Source organism: Phalacrocorax aristotelis, chromosome W, assembly GCF_949628215.1.
Source record: "Phalacrocorax aristotelis chromosome W, bGulAri2.1, whole genome shotgun sequence".
In the NCBI taxonomy this organism is placed as follows: Eukaryota; Metazoa; Chordata; class Aves; order Suliformes; family Phalacrocoracidae; genus Phalacrocorax; species Phalacrocorax aristotelis.
Genome location: NC_134310.1, coordinates 28,985,412 through 29,000,724, shown reverse-complemented (window position 1 = coordinate 29,000,724; position 15,313 = coordinate 28,985,412). Strand labels below are relative to the sequence as shown.

General features: G+C 55.9%; 2 protein-coding genes across 4 annotated transcripts; one reads left to right on the top strand and one right to left on the bottom strand.

Moving 5' to 3' along the window:
- Positions 1–482: 482 nt before the first annotated feature.
- RFXANK (regulatory factor X associated ankyrin containing protein) lies at positions 483–5,936 on the bottom strand. 2 transcript variants are annotated; one of them, XM_075076989.1, is made up of 10 exons: positions 5,753–5,936; positions 5,103–5,317; positions 4,793–4,870; positions 3,996–4,076; positions 3,570–3,635; positions 3,289–3,389; positions 2,132–2,257; positions 1,547–1,613; positions 1,233–1,313; positions 483–863 (listed from the first exon to the last, which is right to left on the bottom strand). In XM_075076989.1, exons 2-10 carry the CDS (start codon positions 5,308–5,310, stop codon positions 805–807), a joined length of 867 nt encoding a protein of 288 aa, XP_074933090.1. In that variant the 5' UTR covers positions 5,311–5,317; positions 5,753–5,936; the 3' UTR covers positions 483–804. The 2 variants fall into 2 exon arrangements, with proteins under 2 accessions (XP_074933090.1, XP_074933089.1); XM_075076988.1 differs by having other exon boundaries at positions 5,672–5,811.
- A 693-nt stretch (positions 5,937–6,629) lies between these two features.
- Positions 6,630–14,910, top strand: BORCS8 (BLOC-1 related complex subunit 8). 2 transcript variants are annotated; one of them, XM_075077067.1, is made up of 5 exons: positions 6,630–6,754; positions 8,434–8,546; positions 12,874–12,938; positions 13,348–13,455; positions 14,370–14,910. In XM_075077067.1, exons 1-5 carry the CDS (start codon positions 6,718–6,720, stop codon positions 14,410–14,412), a joined length of 366 nt encoding a protein of 121 aa, XP_074933168.1. In that variant the 5' UTR covers positions 6,630–6,717; the 3' UTR covers positions 14,413–14,910. The 2 variants fall into 2 exon arrangements, with proteins under 2 accessions (XP_074933168.1, XP_074933169.1); XM_075077068.1 differs by having other exon boundaries at positions 6,653–6,744.
- Positions 14,911–15,313: the final 403 nt, after the last annotated feature.

The following is a 15,313-nucleotide window of genomic DNA, read 5'->3' as shown; positions in this document are numbered from 1 at the left end:
GGGTTTGCCAAGGCCCTGCCGGTGTGTGGCTTGAGCAGGGGAGGGGAGAAGTGCCACCTCCATGTGCTGTGGGCTCTGGCTGTCTCTCGCCTTTGCTAACCACCCCTGAACTTCTTGGAGCGGCTGTTCACGGCCTCGCGGGGCTACGGCTCGGGATCGCAGCATGCCGGCTGTCAGATGGGGCCGTGCTGTGTTCCCAGCTGGCAGGGTGATGTTTCCTGCAGGGTTTTGTTCCTGCCTATGGATATTTCCCTGGCTGGTTCTAGTGTGGCACGCCGGGAGGGCTTGACAAGTTTATGGGCATAAGAGGGAGCTTCCCTCCTCGAAGAGACGGCTCTGGAGAGGAGTACCAGGGCACTGGGAGGGTGCAGGCCTTGAAGAGGTTGTTTGGCCCAGTTCCCCTCGCTGTTCCCCAGTAGCTGCTGCTGGGATCGGGGACTGGCAGCGGTGACAGGCTGAGGCAATGGACAGGGCTCCACACAGCTGCTTTAGGGTTTACTTCCAATAACGCAATACCTGAATGCACACACGCACGAAGCAGCCAAACCCAAACAGGGCAGAAATGCAGCTGCCCTGAGGAATGAGTGTCCCTGGGTGCGAGGCACCGTGGCCATGCCACCCTCCGGGAGAGGCATAGATCCACCGAGGGCAGGCAGTTCCCGGCTTCCTCTGCATGCTCCTTGCTCGAAGCATGGCACCGCTGCCCCTTTCGGGACGGCTGGGTGAGGCTGCGTTGGTCCCAGAGAGCCCTGCGTCGGCTGGGAGAAGCGCTGGTGCTGCAGCAGTGCAGCACGAGCCACCACGTCACTCCAGCTCCCTCTTCTGAAACAGCTTGAGGATGTGATTTTCCATAACCTGTTGGACTAACGGAGGGGAGAGAAGTGAAACTCGGGGAAACCAAGCCTGTGAGAAGCCCATACCGCTGTGGGCAGGACCTGATCACCATTTTGCTCCTGTTTTCCAGTGGGAGGCTGGAAAACCTCTTTCTCCAGGGGCCCGTCCCCATCTCCCCTGTCCCAGCTCTATCTCCAGGACAGCTCTGGTTTGTGGGGGGAGCAAGGGGAACAGGACCCATCTTGATTTCTGTGGCACAGTTTCTCTGTGTGGCAGAGCGAGGAGCTGAGGTGGAAGGTCAACAAAAGCCCCGAGCAAGGCTGGAAGCTGGGAATTGCCTGGAGGCTTTTTGGGGAGGGAAGGCAGGGTTCCCTGCCAGGCACGGAGGGGACACTTGCCTTTCTTGTGTCCCAGGGCCACGGCCAGATCCATCGGGGTGTAGCCAGAATCTGCCTCTGTCGTCAGGTCAGCGCCACGAGCTGCAAGATCAGGAGATCAGGGCACGACACTCCCCTGCCGGCATGGTGTCCCCTCCAGGTCAGGCACAGGGCGAGGGGACCCCCAAAAGATGCCCATCCTGGCTGGGCAGCACCCCGTGACACCCCCAGGCTGCTCAGATTCTCCCCCCAGGCATGTCACGCTCTCTTCCCGAGGCGGTTACCAACAAGCAGCGATATGAGGCCACGGACTAAGTGCAGGTCTTCCCCGTTACCTAGTAGGGCCTCGACACACTTGACGTGATTGCCGCGCACGGCGTAGAGCAGAGGAGTGCCACCGTTCTGCAGGGAAAGGGAAGGGGCTGTGTCAGTGCCAGTCTCACGCGGGGCCGTGCTCTTGCAGCTCCTGCCTGTCCCGGAGTGGCAGGTCCCTGACCTGCTGGGATCCCCTTTCTGCCCTCTCCCAGCTCCGGGCTGGGTGTTTTCTCCCAGAGCAGCTCTGTGCAGCTTTTGTTCTCTGTATGCAATCTAATAGCTTTTAAATTGTGTCATTTTAAAGACAACCTGAAGTTCTGAGCGCTGTTTCATTGTACCTGGTAACATCACCAGTGTGAACAACTGAGGAAACCATTTAAAATTATTACCCAGATTAATCTCTCGAAACAACTTCGCGAGCACGCAAATGAGTGCGGCGAGCCTGGGAAGCATCTAGGCGAAAGGCATTGCTGCTAACTCAGCCCAGAATGATGTGAACTCGCTGCTGCTTTTTAAAACGAGCTTTGCGGAGCCCCGTCCAAGGCTTGGTGTCGCTGCCAGCGCTGGCGCGGTCCCCGCAGCAGCCTGCACCCGGCAGCACTCACCCAGTCGTAGGTGTTGATGTCCACGTTCCTCTCCAGCAGCATGATGACGATGTCGGTGTAGCCGCCCATGCTGGCCAGGGACAGGGCGCTCTCCCGCTCCTTCGCCAGCGCGTGGGGATCAGCGCCCTGGGGACGGCACAGGCGTTAGCCCCGGTGGGCGAAGGAGCCCTGCTGAGACCTGGGGCGCTCAGCACAGCCTTGCTGAGTACCCCGGCGGGGCTGATCGTGGAGCCAGGTTCCAATGGCCTCGTGGGACAGAGACAGCTCACGTGTTCCCAGTGACCTCTCCTTACCAAAGTCCTTACCGGGCATATTTTAGTCACCATCAGACATCTCAGGTGAGGAGTTAAAAGCCCTTCTCCAGTGTCAGTAAACTAAGCCTGGTGGTTCCTGTTACTCGGTGTTTTTTCCCATCACTACCAACAGCGTTACCGGCCCGGTCTAGATGCCTGCACAGTACCCACCATCTCTTTTGTTACTAATTTACCTAAAAAACCTCCCTGTCCTCCAAGCCCTGCCAGCCATGGACCTCTCCTGGACTTCATTACAGCCTTTATCCATGTATCACCTCATTTATTTTGGGTTCTGTTTGTCTCTCTGGTAACACTTTGCAATTTTGCTGCTAATACAGTAACAGAGCCAGAGTCTGGCCAGTGCTTACATGGTGTAAGCGCTCGCTGATCATTGGACACACGTGGATGTGGGACTGAGCTTTGGGGAGCAGCTTGACCTGGAGTGCAGGAGGATCTGGTTCCTGCTCACCCCCAGACAGCCCTCGACTGCAAGCCTGGCACTCAAGGACGATGCAGCAATGAGTTCATTAACTGCAACGATACCTCAGCGAGCACATTTGCTGGCAGATTACAGGGCCCAAGTGATAAGCCTGATCTCAAATTACCAATAAGCAGATACTTAATTACAAACAGTTATCGCTAGCTGTGAGATAAGGCTCTTCATGCTCCTGACTTAGCTCACAGCCCAATGGGGAGTAGCATCTGACAGCGGCTGAGCTGTTAGATCTGCAGACGTGTCCTGTTTGGTGCCATGGGAAAGATTGGCTGAGATGGTACCAGGATGGCGCTGGACAATCTGGCAGCCACCGGGATTGGAGCTGGGAATTCTCCTGTTAGCAAGGTGCTGCGTGAATGTGGCCTTACCCATTCCAGCAGGTGACGGACTGTTTCGATCTCTCCGAAGGCTGCGGCCCAGATCAGCGGCGTGAAACCTCTCTCATCAGGTTTATTTACCAAGTTCTCACCTGCACAAACATGGATGAGACATCGTAAACAGGAAGGGTAATGCCCCCTGTGCTCCCTGTCCCCCCAGTAAATCCAACACAGGCTGTAAAACTAAGCCAAGGGTTTATAAAAAAGGCGTGCTGTGACCTGGCAGGACTCAGCATGATCTGGAGTAAGAACCCAAAGGAAGAGACGTGTACCTCTCTGAAGGTGCTCCTTCAGCTGGCTGAGCTCCCCTTGGGCAGCAAGCTGGTGGATGGACAATGCTGGGGGATAGAAAGAATTCACCCATCAGGACAAACCTTCCCCAGCTCAGCACCCACTGTCTGTAGGTGGGTCCCTGCAAGTCTGGGGTGGTGGTGACTGGACAGCCCCCATCTGAGCGCCAAGAAACCCAACAGGTAACTAACACGCTCCTGCCATACAGCAGCGGGGACAGCCATCCATGGGCAGTGCTGAGAGCAACAGCACTGCAGGGAGCAGCCTGAGACCCCCCGGTGGGCACTGAACAGCGTGGCAGCAGGAGACAGACGGAGGCCCCAACCCTGCTATCTCTCTGCTCTCTCTATGCCCTGTATGTATCCACAGCGCAGGATGCACAGCCCGCTCTGCCCGGTGGTACTCACTGTCCAGCGTGGCTGGGAGGGCCGAGACCTCGTTCCCTCGCTGCCTGTTCGTCAGCGTGTTCGAGTGCTTCAGGGGGAAGCCTGTTCCGGAGAGAGGAGAGGGTCAGGGCACGTCTCCTCCACGCACAGGGTGGAACTACACTGACTTGAGGCCAAGAACCTCATGAAAGCTCAGGTCTCCTGTGACTTATCTGAAGCTGTTCCCTCCTGTCCCTGGCAAAAACTGAGTCCTGCAAAAAAAAGGGATTATGTTCTTGCAGGTAAAGAGCCTGGAGACTGAGGTTTGGCCAGTGTGCAGGGACCAACAGCTGAGCAGGGAAGATAAAACAGCCTCAACAGCTGCCCAAGGAGGGGCAGGGTCCATCTGGGGCACTGCGGGAGGCAGGGATCTGGCATTAATAGCATAATTGCAAACGATATACTGCAGAGGACAGCCTGGGGGATGCACTCAAGTTCATGCTCATATTTCCTACCCTTGAAGAGCTCCACTTGGAAATCTCGATGTGTTTTCAACAAGCAATTTGTGGTTTAATTAGGAAAGTATATGGAAAGAGTTTGCCATCTCCGATTCCTCTGCATGGAGCTGCAGCGACCTCTCACTGCTGGCACGAGTCATCAGCAAGGTCTGGATTTGGATTTGGACTTGCCCTTGCTGTGTATGGGAGGCACCGGCAGCAGTAAAAGACTTTTTTCTAGCTGCCTTTGTGGGATGAGAGATGCAGACGACCTCTCCCACACGTGTCTCCCACTGGGGCTGTGCCTGAGCACCTGTGAGCACCAGGGTCTGCAACACTCACTGTCAAGGGCTGAGAGCTGGGTGCTCCTCTGCCTATCCATCGAGGTGGCCGAGGCCTTTGGGAGAGTGTCTGCTCCACCTACAAAACAAGGGCAGTCATTAGGGACCTCGGTTCTGCTTGTTGGGGAACAGGCTGGGCTCCTCATGCGGCACAACGAGACCCAACCAGCGCAGCAAGCACCCCGCGTGCACCCCAACCCCAGGGCAGAGGGAATGTTGATCCCAGTTTACATGGGGACAGACGCTGCAGGATCCCGGGTCCGCGCATGCCCTGTCTCGGCTCCCACCACCCCATCACCCCCAGCACTCACCATCCCTGTGGTCCAAGCGTGGCATGTCCTTGTCCAGCTGCAGATGCCCCAGGTGGGCACCGCTGTCCCCCACGTCCCTGGTCACAGCCAGCTGCTCCGTGGCTGCGGGTCCCTTGGTTCCATTTTTACCCTCTTTTGGGAGCTCCGGGGTGTCCCTGTCATTCAGGGGGGTCTCCACAAGATGAGTGACTCCTTCTTCACCTTCCATGGGGCAGCTGCCACACAACAATGTGTTAGGAAGGGGGAAAAAGTGAGGACATCTCCCGGGACGGAGAGGGCAGCAGGGGGGAAGTCCCCAAGCACCAAGCGCTTGCGACCACCAAAGTCCTCTGTGCCAGCAGCGCGGTTTGGGGTCCCGCTTGCCCTCCCCGACCAGAGTCCCCACACCGCCAGTGGACAAAAGCTCCCGTCACAGGAGCGTTGCGAAGCTGCACCGTGACCGCCTCTGAACTGCTCGTCCGAGCACGGCCGCCTTCCTGCTCGCAACGGGGCTGAGCCGGGGCGGGTTGGAGGGAGCCGCGCTCTTCACCCCGGCCACCCCACTGCCATCTCCGGCCATCCCAGCCCACCTCGCCATCCCTGGGCTGGCCGGTGGGGCCCATCCCAGCTCAGGCCAAGCCACCGTTCCCCAGTGAGGAGTCTGGGCTCACCCCCGGCATCCTCTGGCACAGGGGCCCCCTGTTCCCGTGTCCTGCCCCAGCACTTCCCCTTCCTCCGGCCTCAGCCGGGCGGCCTGGCAGGGCCAGGCTCGGGGGGCCGCCCGAGGGGAGCGGGGGGCACAGTGGGGGCCCCCAGTCCGGCTCCACCTGCCCGCTGACGGCGTGGAGGCCGGGCGAGGCGGAAAGCCTGCCGTTAAAGCGACAGACCCGTTCGTGGGATGGGGACGAGGTGGTGGCGGTCATGGGGCAGCAGGTCCCTGTTGACTTGGGGGGGACACCCCCACCCCCAATTTGCGTCCCTCATCCCGCACGGGGCCCCACGTCCCGCTCCTGCTTAGGAGAGCGGTTCCAGCCACCCAAGCGCCGGGTGTGGGAGCACTCGGACCCTGCCAGGCCCATGGACCATGGCGGGGCTGGGAGGGGACAAGTGTCCAGGGGGTGGGGGTCTATGCGGGGGACGGGGACATCCCCGGGCCTCATGGCCTGGGAAGGTGCCCAGCAACGTCCCCACTCCCCTGCCCAGTCCCGGGGGGTCGTGGGGGGGCTCAGCGCTGGCCGCCCGAGGCCTTCGCCCACCCGAGGCCTCCCCACCCAGACCCCGGGGGGGGGCGCTGGTGAGAAAAAGGGTGATCGTGGTGTTTTAACACCCCCTCCCCGAGGCTGGGCTGGCTTGGGGAAGCAGGGACGCGGCGGCCCGACCCGGGCAACCCCGCCCCGGGGTACTCCCGTCTCCCACCCGCGGTGTGGGCCCGGTCCCGGGTGGGGGTGGGCGACAGCTCGGGGCGGGGAGGGGGGGCGCTTGGCCGCGGGGGTGGGGGGCGGGCTGAAGCGGAACGGTCGCACTGTGGCGATGTTTCCAGCCGGGGCTGTTTGCGGAAAGGGGGGGCGCCGCGGAGGTTTCCGGTCGGGGCGGTTTTAGAGGGCGCCGGCGGAAGCGGAAGTGGCGGCCGGTCGGGATGGAGGAGCCGGAGATGCAGCTGAAGGTGAAGAAAGGTGGGAGCGGGCTGGGACCGGGGGGCGGCGGCGGTTCGGTGGGGCTTGGTGGGGTCCGAAGGAGCCCGACAGCCGCGGGTCCGGTCGCGACAGGGCCCTGCGGGTCTGAGTTGGCCGGTCGCGACAGGACCCTGCGGGTCGTGACAGGGAGCGGGCATGGCAGGGCTGTGCAGGCACAGGTAGAAGTCGCGACAGGGCCCTGCGGGTCGTGAGGGAGAGAGAGAGAGGTACGGCGGGGCACGGCAAGTTGCGACAGGGTGGGTGGTGACAGGGCACTGCAGGGCCCGAAAAGGCACGGTGGGGTTAGTCACGATGGGGCACGGGGGGTCGTGACAGGGCAGGGAGTGACATACCCCGACAGGACCCCGCAGCTCGGGGCCGGCAGAGCTGGCGGGACCCCTGTGGGTCCCCCCGGCCCCTCAGAGCCTGGCCCTGCCGGGGGTAGCTGCCCTGTGTCCTCCCTCCCCTCATCCCCCTGTACCTGCCCCGCTGCGTCTTTCTGTCGAATGTCTCGTGTCAGAGGGCAGGCAGACAGACAGACAGACAGACAGTAGCTGCGCCTGTTCCGGGTGGGTGTAATTGTTCCTGTAAAGCTTTGCATTTGTTCCCTATTGCATTCAGAAGGCTCGGCGTGTCTGCCGGCATTACAGGACTGCGGTATCCGAGCAGCTGTCACCGAAACAAAAGCCGAAGGGAGGAGCAGAGAATCCTTTTCCTTAAAAATAGGAAATTATGCAGAAGCTGAAAGGTGTTCCGCTTCAGCCTGGTGCAAACGCCCCCGATCCCCCCACGCACACACCCGCTACAAACAATGAAACGATCTCTGGGTTTTGTGTTTCTTAATTATTGGGAGCTGTCAGTGTTGTCCCTGCAAACCTGCAGGGAAGGAGAGGTCAGAGCTGCGATGTAGCTGTGCAAACTACCAGCTGAAAAAGGCGTTTCTGTGTGGAGGGTGGCCCGGACAGAGCTTGGGCAAGGATAAGAGAGGAGGGAAGTGGCTCAGCAGCAGCTCAGAGCGGCAACGAAGTTTTCCAAGCCCTGTTCTGCGGCCGCTGTGTCTCCTCTGTGGTTGTTTTTAGGATGTCACCTAGGGGAGGCACCGGGAGGGGAGGAACAGAAGGACCTTGTGGTGAGGGGTGGCTGAGATGCAGGAGAGCTCAAGGCCCCGACCAGAGCTGAACCTGAACAGCCAGTAACAAGACAGGGAGGCTCCGGTCTGGGAGATGCCCGCACTCCCAGCCAGATGGGGTGGCTGCGGGGCATGGGGGCGGGAGCCAGGCCGCTGCTGGGCTCTGCTTGTCTCCTGCCCACCTCCAAATTGGTCAAAAAGAGCTCTGTGATGGGCGTAACCCAAGCGGTCCCTGAAACCAGAACAACCAGAGCTGCCGGGGGACCGTGGAGGCGGTGATGTCCCAGCTGGTCTGTCTGCAGCCTCAGCCCAGCTTGTCGTTGGCTGCAGGTGCTGTTATGGGGAGAGTGGAAACGGAGCTGCCTGTTCAGCGGGATTTTGCTTTCACATCCTTGTTAACAGACTAGTTATCCAAAACACGTGGGGTTTTGCTCAGAGCTCTCCATTGTTGTGTTGGGGGCAGGCCCAGCGCTCCAGGGCACCCTTTCCAACCCCACCTCCCCCCGTTGCTCCCCGCTTTCCATAACTGCGTTTGTTTTTCTTGTTGCAGTTACGGACAAATTCACCGAGAGCATGTACGTCCTGGCCAACGAGCCCTCCGTGGCGCTCTACCGGCTGCAGGAGCATGTGCGGAGATCCCTTCCGGAGCTCGCGCAGCACAAGGTGAGTCGTGATTTGCTTTGGACTCCAGAGCTGCGACACAGTTGGGCACAAGCTGTTTTCCTGACCTGGCATATCATCCCTGTTTTACCTCCCAGGGTGTGGGGTGCTGTGGGACCCCGGCTCGGCCTGAGCTGGAAGGGATGAGGGGACGTTGCAAATTTAACTGTGGACCTGAAGAAAAAAACTTGGGAGTCCAACCATGGTCCCGTCCTTTCACAGCTTGGACTTGTGTGTGGAGACAAAGAAAAATGAGTAGTCTGTCTTGTACGGGGAGAAGGGTGACGTTAAATCTTATTACCCCTGCCTGTGCTGTGAGGTTTTTATTTCCTACATAAAATAAGGGGGAGGGTGAGAGGAGGGAAGGGGGAATGTGAGGAAACAAGTGAGAAGAGCCCACGTGAGGCAAAGCAGGATAATGAATCGCATCGCACAGCTGTGTTCCTACTTTCCTCCAGAGCACGGAGCACAGACACTTTAATGCCAGCCTTGTTGTCCTTCTCCCTCTTCTGCCAGTCATGATTCATTAGGAGTGATGTCTCATGAATAGATTACTGCTTCATGTCTATGCTAATGCACTGTCAGGCCCCATTTTTCACCTTTGCTTTACAGCCCTGGTTTCCAAATTAACCTGGATTGTGACACTTTATTATTCAATTATTTATTAACGTTTTATATACGTGTCTGTGTGCAATGGTAGGTATATAGAGATGTATATGTATGTATAGCACATGCTGATGCGATTGCATCACCGGCATGCAGGAGACAGCTCTGTAATATTATTCCTGAGCTGTCACTTGCTTTCATTTAATCAAGATAGTCCCAATTTCAGGGGATGTGTACTGAACAAAAGGAAATTGAGCAAATTGTATGACAAGTCATGCAGAGGGAAGAGATCAGTTTCCATCACCGAGTGGTGCGTAACGGGGACGAGGGCGAGGGGCAGCGCAGAAGCGCTAATGGAAGCGACAGCCAAGGGAAGGTGCTGGACATGGAGCGTGTTGTTAGGCAGTGAGGTGTATGCTGGGCAAGATCTCTGAAAACCTTTGATGCTCTCATTTTCCCTGCTCAGCATGCTCGTTGCAGTTATCCACAGTGTTCTGTCACCTCTCTGGCTCATCTAAGTTCATTTCCTAGCTGCAGCCATCTGAGAATTCTCTTTTGTAGCCAAAATTGCTGCTGTTTTCCACTTTCTTCCTGTGAGAAAGGAGGTCATGCTGTCCTGCAGATGCCAGCAGCAAACACAAGGGTCCTGCATCCCCCTGTGTGACTGCAGCCATCGCAAGCATCAGACACCTTTGGTCTTTGATGCATTCACGTTCAGCCTTGCAGCTTCCCTCCTGCCCCGGCCACTAGCCCCAGCTGAGGCAGCGGTGGCCTTTGTACACGAGGAAGAGCTCGCCGTGCTCCCTGCAGTTACAGTGCACATCAGGACAAAGCTGAACCAACCATGCAGTGCCCTGGGGCACTGCAGGGCACTGCCCCGGTGCCACCCCAGTACCTGTTTGCCTCTCTAGTGTTAGAAAACATTCCCTGATGCTCACTTGGAGGTGCTGCTGTTGACATCCATTCCTTTTTGCCCATTGCATGGGCACTTTCAGCTTCTTAACTGCTTTCCTGGTTACTGGCTGTGTGTTTAATGGTGCGCTGATGTGGCAAGAGCTGGGAGAAAAAGGAAAGAAAAACTATTTGTGGCAGTTGGAAAAACAGCAGACCCAGAGCTGCTGCTCGGGACTTTTCCTCCAGCCTTGTCAGCTCCCGAGTTCATTTCTGCCAAGGCTGCAGCATCATGTTTGGGAGCATGCTCTCCCCCCTGCTTGTAACCAGTCCCTGGTAGGAACTGGGAGGGTTAAACATAACTCAGGCCAGTGTCCTGACTGTGCTGCCAGGCTGCTGGTAATGGGCTTGTGGCCATGTTCTCTCTGTTGTCCTTGATCCCACTCTCCTTTTATCCCAGTTTCAGGCATTGCTGTTTGCAGTGAACAAGCTGGCCCTGTCAAGCCCGTGAGCCCAGGCAGCCAAACCCCAGGAGGGAGGGATGTGCTCAGGGCCCTGACAGGGCCATCATCACAGCGGAGTGTTCAGTTAGATGGGGATGGATATTTTGGGTTGCTCTGCCAGAGCCCATCGGCTTTGTGGCCAGAGACTGGAACAGGAGGGTGTCAGCAGGGCTGTGCACCGTGAAAACGCTGTCAGGTTTTATCTAAATCAGAGTAAAAGCATTAAAGTGAGGTGATTTTAATTCTTCAGAACAGAAAAGAGGAAAAAGGAACATTCTGTGTGGATCCATTCTCAGGTAATTTAGTCCCAAGATGTAGGTAATGTATAAAGGAAACAGGATTTATTGGTGGTTTCCAGCTTTCCTTCAACCATGCAGCAACTCCATCCCTGCCTGGCTGAGCTCTCCTGAGACACGGCCTTTGAAATTCCCAGGGGGATTAAACCTAGGAAAAACTGGGAGGGAGGGGGCTGGGAGAAAAGTTTCTGCAAAGAGAAGGTCACCTCCGTGCCTTTACAACAAGCAACTTTCTGCGATTTGATAACACAATAATCTTAATACCTTCCTCACCATCTCAAACTCTCCAAGCAGATTTACGATCTCCCTGATAAGAGGCGGTGTGATGCAAGGCCCTCGCTGCCTCCGCGCGTCGTAGCTGCACTGCTAAGCCCCGCTCCGCACAGAGCGGCCCTTCTGCATTCCCCCTGGTCTTTTGAGAACTTACATCTTGTTAATTTACTTCCGAGCAACAGTAATATATCATCAGTGCTATTGTATATTAATAGCTGGCTTTAGTCCTTAAACTGCATCCAAGGGCACGTCCTGGGAATTTGAAGAAAGGACATCAAGCAAAGATTAAGAAGTGAGGAGCTCTAGGGAAAGGCTCTTGTTCCTAATTAAGGACATGAAAATCCCAGGAAGTGGTGGGAATTCTGGGCACAGACATGGCTGGCTTTGATACTGGGAAATGATTAAAATCTACCGGTGCTCAGAAACAGCAGGACCACAGGCAAGCGGCTCCGACACGTCCGGCTGAGCCAGCGCAATGTCGGGGTCTAAACGGTTGTTAAGGCTCGTCTGGCACCTCTTGGAGAGAGCGGGGTGAGGAGCTGCAGGGAGGTTTCTGCATCTTTTGCAGCTGCCCCTGCACACAAAGCGTGTTCCCGGCAACAGATATGGTCGTGTAAAACGCGCTTGGACTCTGGGAGGAGCGCGGTCTCTGTGGGATTGCGAGTCCTGGGTCGAAGGACGCTCTCCTGCAGAGAACTGCCTAGAGCATTGCATGTAGAGGCTTGTTTCTTTTGTAGATTAAAGCTATGTGGTCAAGCGTCCTGATGTAGGACAGGCTTTGAACAGCAGAAGTGATTCTGGATGAAGTCCAAGGTTCTACCCAACCCCTTCGTGCACAGAAAGAGGCCCTTGGATTTCCTCTGGCTTGTAACTAGACCCAGCAGAATAGACTGGAGAATTAGCTCCCATGAGAACATATTTTAAAGAGTGCCCAAACTACTTAAGGACCTTTGAAATAGTTATCTATTGAGCTATACCTCTGAATTGAGCTGCGCTTTCATTGTGATTTGTGTTTTTGATTGGTTTTTTCCCTTTCCTTGGAGCTACAGCGTACAATTACGTCCCATGCCAGAACTGGCTGCATACGGTGCTGCTTGAGTTTGTGTGAGGTTTACAGGGCTCCTTCCAAGCTCGTGAAAGGAAGGGCACGGTGCTGACTGCTGCTTGGGATCAGGTGCCAGAGGTTCAGAGCAGACTGGAGGACGGGGCGCTCGCGGCTGTGAAGGTGTTTATGCATGGCAGATCCGATGAAACAAGAACTTTCAGTGCTGTGAAAGAAACTTTAACCTGGTTTTTGCGTGAAGGACCGAGGACCGGACTCCGCAGGAGCTGTGTTAGTTCAGATCCTGGCTGCCTGTGGGGCCAGACGCACTGGGAGATCTGAGCACTCTCAAACATGCAGCTGGCCTGTTGTGCTCAGCGCAGCTGCTGGTTGCTCGCAGCCTGGCTGACTGTGTCTCTAAGCTGGCTCGTGGGCTAAAACACTAAAAACAGGGAGAATTTTGCCAGAGCATCCAAAGTATTGGCCTGAACTAGTAGCCCTTCCAGAAATACACACAATAAATGTCTTTTAAATGCTAGTGCATGGCGCCTGGAGCGTGACACAGGCTGTCAAGCGGGAGGCAGAATCCAAACGCAATTTCCAGTGAGAAGCAGCCAGAGCCCCGGTTCGGGCAGGGCTGGCAGAGCGTATCACTGCGGGCTGCGCTGCCGCGCCTGTCCAGCGTGCGCCCAACGCCGCCGCCTTCTCTTCTCTTCCAGTCCGACATGCAGAGCTGGGAGGAGCAAAGCCAAGGAGCCATCTACACAGTGGAGTACGCCTGCAGGTACAAGAGACTCCTCCAAGCAGGATGGTTGCGTTGGCAGGCGGGGGTGTCGTAGAAACAAAGCAGAAGCCACCTGTGCTTCCCTGACGCCTCCCTGGTGTAAGCCAGGGAGAGAGCATAGTCGGGGTGGGAGCGTGAGGCTGCGAGGCAGTGCTCTCTGAACCGTTACCCTCAATCTGGGGGGGCTTTGCTCCAATGAGCGTGCCAGCTCTTCCCCAGGCCTGCTGATCTCCTGCAGTAAATCCACCCCCCAGCTAACTAGTGTGTGAAGATGCAATGCGCCTTAGAAAGTTAAGGCTTCTTATTTACAGCCTTCTTTATCAGGGGCTGCGTGCTCTAAAACCGTGATGCCTTTGGAAATACTAACCAGTCCTCCACCTCCCCCCACCCCCCTCTTTTCTTCTTCCAGTGCCATAAAGAACATGACTGACAGCAGCGTGTACTTCAAGAGCATCGACAGTCTGCTCAAACATGCCATAGCCATGAAGGATCAGCTGAACGCTGCTCAGGGCCGCAGGTAGCAAGGGGATGTCTGTCCGAGTGACCCTTCCAGTTGGCAGAGGAGGGTGTGGTGATATAATGCAGCCCAGTGCAAATATGCCGAGCAGTTACCTCAGTGATACGATTCTAGACTTATTTGAAAGGGCGTGCTGCTTGCCTTCCAGTGATCTTCTGGCTTTGTTTACTGGGAAGCAAATAATCTCGTTTACAAAAGGGTAGCTGGGAAGTAATTTAGTTCCTTATTTAAAAAGGGATGTTTGTTTGTGTGATACATTAAATCTTCGTTGTGTCAAAGGCACTGGGATGATGCTACTACGATGGAGTAGGCGAGAGGCCGCGTTCGGTGCTGTTCTCTGTCATGTATGTGGCTCTTTTTGGGCAGAGTCCCATAAAGATAAGTGGTAGCAGAACGATGATGCATTTTGTATGTTTGTGGCTGAACTACAGCTGCTAAAATATCCTTTGGCAGGTGATCTGAGTCTGGTGTATTTGTCTCTCCTGAGGTCGGTGTTGGTATTGGTGCCTGACTGGGTAGGAGTGAGAAAACCCCCAAATGCCCATGCCCGATAAAACCACCGCAGCGAACAGAGCGCCTCTGTCTCTGCAGAATGACTCTGCCTTAGTCGCTTCTGGTTCAGGTTCTGTATTTTCCCAGTTGCCTGCGTGGCAGGGTCACGCTCTGTGCAGCCCAGAGTGTTTTTAGTGGTTCTCAGGACGGTGTGGCCGCAGAGGTTGCTGACTCGACACCCGCGGGGGCTGGTGTATGCGGCTCCGTAGGCTGCACAGCACGCTGAAAGGTGTGCTTGTCTAAGCTGCTCTCCTGCTGCAAGCAGTGAGGTTTTATTTGAGGGAGCCCCTGGTTTTTCACATTCCCAAGGCTGCTGGTGTCCTGCCTGCCTGCTGGACGTGACTGTCGTTTTCTCTTTACAGCACTGTTGCCCCACAAGCAAAGAATCCTCCAGCCAGTTCCTGATCTCAGACAAGACTAGCCATCCTCTGCCACCTTCTCCAGCCACGGGGAGGAGTGAGAACCCACCCGCTCAATCTGTGAAGCTGCCCAGAGGTCTCTGCCTGCCTCTCTGTTCCCAGTAACAAGGTGCTTCTCCTGAGCAGGCAAATCCTGCCGCTGGGGTCAGGACTGCCTTCGGGGGGTGCTTTGGGGAGCAGTTGTGTCCCTTTCCGCAGGACTTTGCAAAAGGCCAATGGGGTGGATCTGCATTTGTCCTTTCCAGTTCATTTCGATGGCGGACTGCTACGAGATGTTCTTCCCTCTACCTCTTGGCCACAGAAATATCTCAGAAAAAGTAGGTCTTGCTTTCAGTATTTTGTAGATGGCTGTGTAAAGACATAATATGGGCACACTTCAGCTCTGTTCAGGAGGCATTCTGCAAGGAGAGTTTTTCATGTGTGTGCCAGGCAGTTGCTGAATTTGGTTTTAGTGAGAACAATAATAAAAAGGAAAAACAAGAAAGTTCTGTCTAAAACCTTCCCCTGTTGCTCGCCTCGGGCTGGGGGGTCTTGGAGCCTGCTGGCTCTGAGTGTTTCAAAGGGTATGGAGCAAAACAAAGACACACAGGGTTGGAGCCTTTCAAGTGAAAAAAAGAAACTGTCCTGTTCTTCAAAAAAAAAAACAACAAAAAAGGACTTTCTTCATCCCCTGTCAAGCACTGGGAAGCAGAGCTTTATGCTCAGCTTTGGAGGTCACTTTAAAAAGGATGCAACTTCAGTGTTAATCTCTCCTGGAACTAACAATTCTGCAGAAGAATTTACCAAGGATGCAGGGATCAAAGCAGTGCTAAACTCAGTTTCCAAAGAAATTGTATTGTGCTTGGGATAACAGGTGTCTTTCAGAATAATAGCATGGGAATCTCTTT